Here is a 9,469-nt window from a genome sequence, read left to right as displayed (position 1 = left end):
TCCAGGGTTGCATGCTGAAATATTTTGTAATGAAATCATACATTTGTATCTGCTTTGAAATAATATGGGAGGCATGCAAGTAGGTAGAGTTACAGCAAGTTTGCCCGCCCATGAATAATTGTTAAAGCTATATGATAAATGTGTAAGGATTCATTATACTCTTCTGTTTGATTTTGTATATCCTCCAAAATCGAAAGTAAAAAAAAAAAATATTCTTATTAAAATTTGCTTTCCATTCTCTGGGGGAAAAAAAAAAAAAAAAAAGCCTCTGAATGGCAAGGAGTACCTACCTTGGTTTATGTATTGCTGAGGACACAGACAAAGGAAGACAGTAAATGGACCATGACAGGCATGAAGATCATGAAGATGAGGCCATAATAAGCCCCCACACTCCAAGTTCCTTGTTTCCTCCCAGTGTCACACTGGGTTGAAGAATGCTAAAAATCTTTAAGTAATCTAAAATCATGCTGCTCATTGAATTAATGTAAAGCAGTTCAGAAATATCTTAATGAGAAAACTTCTGTAGAGTCATCTGAAAGATAATAATGTCTTCCTATTGCAGTTTTAGGAGGAAAAAAAATGAAAAACCCAGAAGGAAATAATCACTCTGACCCTGTGAGTGAATTCATTCTTCTTGGATTCCCTTGCACCTGGGAGGTTCAGATCTTCCTCTTCTCACTCTTCTCTGTGATCTATGTGTTGACACTAACTGGAAATTTGTGCATTATCTGTGCAGTGTGGTGGGACCACCATCTCCACACCCCCATGTACGTCCTGCTGGCCAATTTTTCCTTCCTGGAGATGTGGTATGTCACTTCTACAGTCCCCAGTATGCTAGCCAACTTTCTCTCTGAGACCAAGACCATCTCCTTCTCTGGCTGCTTCCTCCAGTTCTACCTCTTCTTCTCCACAGGTGGTACCGAGACCCTCTTCTTGTCTGCCATGGCCTTTGACAGGTACCTTGCCATCTGCAGGCCCCTTCACTACCCCACTGTCATGACGGTGCAACGCTGCATCAGAATGGGAGCCTGCTGCTGGCTGTGTGGCTTCTTGTACTTCCTCTTGCCTATTCACCTAATCTCTCAGCTCCCATTTCATTGTCTCAATAAGATTGATCATTTCCTATGTGACTCAGGACCCCTTATAAAGCTGTCCTGTGTGCCAGCCCCTGCCACTGAAATCATCTGTGCCACTTTTAACTCAGGCCTCATTTTCTCCACCTTACTCTTCATTACCAGCTCCTACACCCTGGTGATCAGGGCTGTGCTTAGGGTCCCCTCAGCAGAAGGCCGGCATAAGGCTTTCTCTACCTGTGGATCCCATCTGGCTGTGGTGTCCCTGTTCTATGGCTCCATCATGATTGTATATGTGAGCCCAACGGCAGGCAATTCAGCAGAGATTCAAAAATACGTGACTTTGTCCTATGTTGTGTTAACTCCGTTATTCAACCCTTTGATCTATAGTCTCCGAAATAAGGAGATGAAGGAGGCACTGAGAAAATTACTTAAGACAGTAAGATTTAGTCAAAAGCATGAAAGAAATCTCTGAAGAACTCTGTTCATAACTGAAATAATGTATGGGAAATAAATAATTAAAAGATTGGTATTCAATTGTACTAATTAAATTAGGAAAATGTGTTTTGGAGGAGGAGGAACATACTAAAGTGTAATTAGATGTTCATTAAATTAACTGTATCCATTTTTATTGTTAGAGAAAATTTTATATTGATAGTAAAACTTTTCAAATTCAAATAAAAATAATCAAAAGCCAGATGATCAGTCATCTTTCTGGCATTTGAATATTAGTTAATATTTGCTGCTAATATAACATACATACATACTGGTACATGTGATCTGTCCAATATTTTAAATCTATTACCAGTGTTTAGCTGGTGAGTCAAAAGTTTTGTATGCTAAACTTATAAAACAACATTTAAATTTTATTATCTCAATATTAAAAATATAGCAAAATGCATTCACCTTCTTATGAAACATTGATTTATCATAATTTTATTTTTTTACATTTTCTCACCAAAATTTAGTTAAAATAATTTTACTATTTGGATCCAGGTAGTATTAATACTTTTTTCCACTGTATATTTACTTTTAAGAATTATTTTTGGAAGAGCTCTCTTTAAAAAAAAAAAAGCCAAGCCTTTTCTTAATACATCATTTGTGTCTTCTGTAGGTTAAGGTGAGAAGATAATGACTAGTGACTCTTAGGTATATTTCAAATTACAAAATTGTTAGATTTGCCTCTGCCAACTATCTCAAGAACACTAGTACCTCATGCTCTCAACCAGAATTTTCCTCATACCATAAAGAGAACCTGGACCCATTAGCTATCACTCCCTAATTTCCCCTCTCTCCAGTCCCTGGAAACAATTAATCTACCTTCTGTTTCTATGGATTTTCGTATTCTGGAAATTTCACATAAATGGAATCAAACAATATGTGACCTTTTGTGACTGGCTTCTTTCACTTTACATAATGTTTACAAGGTTCATTTATGATGTAGCATGCGTTCAGTTTAGTTCAGTTCAATCACTCAATCATGTCCTACTCTTTGCAACCCCCTGGACTGCAGCACGCAAGGCCTCCTCTCCATCACCAACTCCCGGAGCTTGCTCAAACTCATGCCCATTGAGTCAGTATTGCCATCCAACCACCTCATCCTCTGTCGTCCCCTTCTCCTCTCACCTTCAAACTTTCCTAGCATCACGGTCTTTTCAAATGAGTCAGTTCTTTGAATCAGACAGCCAAAGGATTGGAGTTTCAGTTTCAGCATCAGTCCTTCCAATGATTATTCAGGACTGATTTCCTTTAGGATGGACTGGTTGGATCTCCTTGCAGTCCAACGGACTCTCAAGAGTCTTCAGCACCACAGTTCAAAAGCATCAATTCTTCAGCCCACAGCTTTCTTTATAGTCCAACCCTCACATCCAAACTTGACTACTGGAAAAGTAGTTTATTACTTTTTGTGGCCGAATAAAATTCCACAGTATGGATAATACCATATTTTGTTTATCTAGTTAACTGTTGTTGGCATTTGCTTGCATTATTGGTCTGTATGAGTTATACATAGACAAGTTTATTTTGTGAATACATATTTTCACTTTTTTAGGGTATATCCTTGGGAGAGGAATTGCTGGGTCACATGTTATTTCTCTGGACTTCCCAGGTGGCATTAGTGGTGAAGAACCCACCTGATAATGCAGCAAATTAGAGAGACATGAGTTCCACCCCTGGGTCAGGAAGATCCCTGAAGGAGGGCATGGCAACCCACTCCAGTGTTCTTGCCTGGAGAAGTCCATGGACAGAAGAGCCTGGTGATCTACAGTCCATAGAGTTTCAAAGAGCTGGGCATGACTGAAGTGACTTAGCCCAGTACAGCACACAATCTTGATATTACTGAATAGACTGTCTCATATCACATATTTTCAAGAGGAATCCATTTGATTATGTCCTTGAATCTATCATTTCTTGATCTAACCTTTAAAAATAAATTGTTAACATAATTTATGATTAAATGGGACTTCACAGAGATATTTAAAACATTGATTTAGAATAGGGAAAAAACAAATGAGAAATAAATTGTGATAAAAGGAAACAATAGAATAGGCAAATTGTGGAATATGGAGTAAGTGGGAAAATGTAATTAATGAAAATACTATAATGATTGTAGTAAACAATATATAATAATAAAGTTCTTTTCCTTAAATACATTATAAAGAAAGCAAGTGTATAGAAAAAGTCTTAGTATGTTTAACTATTGGTATTGTCAAAACTTTTGTTCACAATCTTTTCTTTGTTTCTATAGGTTGAACAATTTCCATATTGTCAAATATCACTGTGTGAACATAATTTTATTTAATTGTCTTAATTGGCCATTTTTTCACATTACTGTACTTACAATTTTTTTTTAATATGGAATATATTTGTTGGTCCAGTTAAAATGTCATAATAGGGGCAATTTTGATGGTGGCCAAATTGTAGCAAATATGTGCTTATAAATGTATGAGAGGAAGGAATTAAAGTAGCTGGTGTGTTATCCATTCACTCCCTTCACCGTGAAGAAATTCCTGAGTTAAGGAAAGAAGACAGGGGAACCACGTTAAATTCCTTATCAACTAGACTTCAAGTAAATCAACTAGACTCCAAGTAAATCAACTAAAGGTATTTTCTAGGAAAAAAAACAAAACAAAAATGAACTTTAATCTCTTAAATTCCCTTATCAAAATGTTACTGACAAAGGATCACCTACTATAATAAGAATCCAATATCCATCTAGAGGCATGGATCTTTAGTAAATGTTATGTAAGTTATACAGCTCTTAGGGATGTAAAAAGGAAAATTTCCAAGTGATCTGGAATCATCAGATTACATCTTATTAAATAAATAATGCCATCTTGCTTATTTAACTTATATGCAGAGTGTGAACTAAGTCATTCAGTCGTGTCTAACTCTTTGTGACCCCATGGACTGTAGCTCACCAGTCTGTCCATGAGATTTCCCAGGCAGGAATACTGGAGTGGGTTGCCATTTCCTTCTCCAGGGGATCAGCAGAGTATATCACAGTAAGTATCAGACTGGGTGAATCACAAGCTGGATTCAAGATTGCCAGGAAAAGTATCAACAACCTCAGATTTGCAGATGATAACAGTATAATGGCAGGAAGTCTAGAGAAACTAAAAGGTTCTTCATGAGAGTGAAAGAGGAGAGTGAAAAAGCTGGCTTGAAACTCAACATTCAAAACCTAAGATCATGGCATCCAGTCCCATCACTTCATGGCAAATAGAAGGGGAAATGTGGAAGAAGTGATAGATTTTATTTTCTTGGGCTCCAAAATCACTGCAGACAGTGATTGCAGCCATCAAATTAAAAGACACTTGCTTCTTGGAAGGAAAGCTATCACAAAACTAGACAGCGTATTAAAAAGCAGAGACATCATTTTGCCAACAAAGGTCAATATAGTCAAAGCTATAGTTTTTCCAGTAGTCATGTATGGATGTGAGAGTTGGACCATAAAGAAGGCTGAGCACCAAAGAACTGATGCTATTGAATTGTGGTGCTGAAGAAGACTCTTGAGAGTCTCTTGGACAGCAAGGAGATCAAACTAGTCAATCCTAAAGGAAATCAACCCTGAATATACCTTGGAAGAGCTGATGCTGAAGCTGAAGTTCCATACTTTGACCACCTGATGCAAAGAGCCAACTCACTGGAAAAGACCCTGATGCAGGAGAAAGATTGGAGGCAAAAGGAAAAGGGGGCAGCAGAAGATGAGATGGTTGGATAGCATCACCGACTCAATGGACATGAATTTGAGCAAATTCTGGGAGATAGTGGAAGACAGGAGACTGGCATGCTACACTCCATGGGGTCACCAAGAGTCAGACAGGACTTAGCAACTGAACAAAGACAAATAAATATTACTGTGAAATGAACAATCTTATCTGCTAGTGAAACTGTACCCAGTTCCATAAGAACACAAAAGACCAGATTTACTAGTCTATCTATATGTGGAATCTTAATAAAACAAAAAGCACAGAATTCATAGAAAAAGGGATCAGACTTGTGGTTACCATAAATAGAGTGTTAGCAGGAGGGGGATTTGGAGGTAGGTGGTCAAAAGGACAAAGTTCCAGTTAAAGATAAATAAGTACTAGGGTGAGTCTCTTGATGAGGGTGAAAGAGGAGTGTGAAAAAAGTTGGCTTAAAACTCAGCATTCAAAAAACGAAGATCATGGCATCGAGTTCCATCACCTCATGTCAAATAGATGGGGAAACAAAGGAAACAATGAGAGACTTTATTTTGGGGGGCTCCAAAATCACTGCAGATGGTGACTGAGCCATGAAATCAAAAGATGCTTGCTTGTTGGAAGAAAAGCTATGACAAACCTAGACAGCACATTAAAAAGCAGGGACATTACTTTGCCAACAAAATTCCATCTAGTCAAAGCTATGGTTTTTCCAGTAGTCATGTATAGATGTGAGAGTTGGACCATAAAGAAAGCTGAGCACCTAAGAATGGTGCTTTTGAACTGTGGTGCTGGAGAAGACTCTTGAGAGTCCCTTGGACTGCAAGGAGATCCAATCAGTCCATCCTAAAGGAAATCAGTCCTGAATATTCATTGGAAGGACTGATGCTGAAGCTGAAACTCCAATCTTTTGGCCACCTGATGCAAAGAATTAACTCATTGGAAAAGACCCTGATGCTGGGAAAGATTGGAAACAGTGACAATTTTCTTGGACTTCAAAATCACTGCAGATAGTGACTGCAGCCATGAAATTAAAAGACGCTTGCTTCTTGGAAGAAAAGCTATGATAAATGTAGACAGAGTGTTTAAAAAAAAAAAAAAAAAAAAACAGAGACATTGATTTGCCAGCAAAGGTCTGGATAGTCAAAGCTATGTTTTTTCCAGTAGTCTTGTATGTATGTAAGAGTTGGACCATAAAGAAGGTTGAGCACCAAAGAACTAATGCTTTTGAATTGTAGTGTTGGAGAAGACTCTTGAGAGTCCCTTGGACTGCAAGGAGATCAAACCAGTCAATCCTAAAGGAAATCAACACTGAATATTCCTTGGAAGGACTGATATTGAAACTGAAGTTCCAATACTTTGGCCACTTGATGCAAAGAGCCAATTCATTGGAAAAAACTCTGATGCTAGGAAAGGCAGAAGGCAGGGGGAAAAGGATACGACAGGATGAGATGGTTGGATGGTATCACTGACTCGATGGACATGCATTTTAGCAAGCTCCAGAAGTGGGTGATGGATAGGGAAGCCTGGCATGCTGCAGTCCATGTGGTCGCAAAGAGTTGGACATGACTGAGTGACTGAACAACAACAAGTACTAGGGATGTAATGTAAAACATGATAACTATAGTAAACAATAGAAAGAAAAAGAAAGTGAAGTCGCTGAGTGTAGAATTGATGTTTTTGAACTGTGGTGTTGGATAAGACTCTTGAGAGTCCATCCTAAAGGAGATCAGCCCTGGGTGTTCACTGGAAGGACTGATGTTGAAGCTGAAACTCCAGTACTTTGGCCACCTCAGGCGAAGAGTTGACTCGTTGGAAAAGACTCTAATGCTGGGAAGGATTGGGGGCAGGAGGAGAAGGGGATGACAGAGGATGAGATGGATGGATGGCATCACCGACTCGACGGACATGGGTTTGTGTAGACTCCGGGAGTTGGTGATGGTCAGGGAGGCCTGGTGTGCTGCAATTCATGGGGTCACAAAGAGTTGGACATGACTGAGCAACTGAACTGAACTGAACTTCCCATTCAAAGTAATCCCAATCAAAATTCCAGCAATAATTTTTGTGCGAATTGTAAAGTGGATCATAAATTTATCTGGAAATGTATTAAGCTAAGACTGCCAAAAAAAGTTGAAAGAGAAATAAATTGAGAAGACTTACCTTACTAGATATCAAGACTTATTAAATAGCTATGATAATTAGAGAATGCGGAACTGGTCAACAGGTACAAAAAATAGATGGCATTAAATAGAGAATCCATAAAGCAATCCATGTATATACTAACACTTAAAATAACAAAAATATATACACTACGAAAACAGTGTTTAAATATTTAGCAGTGCTATTGTAAATTCTGTGTTAATCCTAAAGGAGGGAAGGGTCACTTTCCTATGGAGAAGATGATAAAAATAAGACTACATATAGGGATAAGACTACATACATAACAGGGATGGACTTAAAGATGTCTTTATTTGTTTGTTTTTCTACCAAAATGAAAAAATCTAGGTCAAATGTTGAAAATGAAATTTGACTTCTATTTCTTACAGAGAAGTTAAGCTCAAAATGATTGTAGATCTTAAATGTGAAAGTTAAGATAGTAAATCTTCTAAAAAACAAAGTAGAATGTTTTCATAACTTTGAAATAGGCAAAAAAATAATTAACTCTAAAAAAATTAGACACATTAAAATTTAAAATTCTGTTCAGTAAAAAAATGAGACTGGAAAAATAAGCCACACAATTAGGAGAAAATAGTAGGAATGCATATAACTCATAAAATGTGTTTTTTAAATCTTTAAAGTGACAAATTCCAAGTAGAAAAATGGGCAAGACTCTTAAAAAGTCATTTTGCTTTCTTTGCAGTAAGCAGTTTTCTATTGTACAGTGTAGTATCATTTAATAAGTGAATAATCTTGGAAATCAAATTAATCTTTGAATCCTTAAGTGAAGAAAAATAAAGCTGTGTTATCTTGAGGAACTTTAACTCATGTTTCTGAATCTAATTTTCTTACTTGCAATTTGGGACTGATTAATGCATTTAAAATAATACATATAATGGCATAGAGTAGGCATTCAAGGATGATAAGTACATTATTTTTATTCTGCCTTATTTTTTTTGTATTTTGGTCCCATATTAAGAAAAATAAAAACCACATATGTGTCATATTTTTATTTTAGGGCTTATATTGTTGATTATGACAACTGAATTTCAATTCACTTAATTTGTAATTCTGTAAGAAAGAGGGTAAATTTTGTTTACAATTTGAAATTTTTAGGAATTTGTTTTTAAGGACTGAAAACTGTATTAAATACACCATGATCCATAAATGTTACGGGTATTTGAACGGAAAAATTGGCCTGCATATTTACATCAAAATAGATTTGTTAAGTGCTGATTTTATATTAACTAGTGTACTAAATTTCAAGAATAACCAGGTAAGGCATAGCCCCTGCCCTTAGAGAGCTTGCAATTGAGGAGTTTTATGAAAATGTTTAATAATAATTTAAAGCATAAATATTAGTCCCTGCAACTAAGATAACCAAAAAAAAATCATTAGGCTTTACATTTTTTTTTTACTTTTATGGAGTTAATGGAAGCCAAATACAGAATAACCCCCATTGTTATTCTAACCTCCACTGTTATTCCTTATGTATTGTACTGCTGTTATTTCATTCTTTTTCTATTCTCTCCCATATAGCTTTTCTTTAGTATTTGGGTAAAAAGCTCTGTTAAATATTAATTCAGTTGCCTCTTGACAAGAGGTTAAGTGAAAGGCTTGAGGGAAAGAGTGAATATTACAGAAACATTTTCCAAATGTAGTTAGGAGAAAATTCAAGAGAGGTTTATTCAGATGCTATCTATCAGGATGAAAGTATGACTTGGCTGGATGAATTTAAGCTTCTCATTTAAAGACTTAAACTTTAAATGAGAGTTTAAACTCTCACTTAAAAAGTTAAAGCTCAGTTAAAGGCATAGGAAGACTGATCAGATAATCCCCTCACAAAGAGGGATTATTAGTGTTTGAATTTTAGATAAATATTTCATGGTGTTCTACTGGTTGACTAACAAGTTGTTGAAATTCCATGAATTATATTAACCCTATTTCTGGACTTGGAGACAGACATAACATGTAGATATAAATTGAATGCCTAGAATTTTCAACCTCTTTTATAAGGTCTATATGTTGTCAATTTGAAGTGCTTCCTGTGAGATT

The 9,469-nt window shown here is 36.5% G+C and overlaps 1 protein-coding gene across 1 annotated transcript; it reads left to right on the top strand.

Moving 5' to 3' along the window:
* Positions 1-603: 603 nt before the first annotated feature.
* LOC122444260 (olfactory receptor 11H6-like) lies at positions 604-1,548 on the top strand. The gene has a single exon (XM_043472996.1). The coding sequence runs from the start codon at positions 766-768 to the stop codon at positions 1,546-1,548; it is 783 nt and encodes a 260-aa protein (XP_043328931.1). The 5' UTR covers positions 604-765.
* Positions 1,549-9,469: the final 7,921 nt, after the last annotated feature.

This window comes from Cervus canadensis, chromosome 6 (genome assembly GCF_019320065.1).
Source record: "Cervus canadensis isolate Bull #8, Minnesota chromosome 6, ASM1932006v1, whole genome shotgun sequence".
Lineage (NCBI taxonomy): Eukaryota > Metazoa > Chordata > Mammalia > Artiodactyla > Cervidae > Cervus > Cervus canadensis.
The sequence above is the reverse complement of the archived record's forward strand: the minus strand, read 5'-3'. Positions and strand labels throughout refer to the sequence as shown.

Excerpts from the sequence above, each read along its gene's own strand:
- LOC122444260 (XM_043472996.1), top strand. The coding sequence starts at position 766 with ATGTACGTCCTGCTGGCCAATTTTTCCTTCCTGGAGATGTGGTATGTC.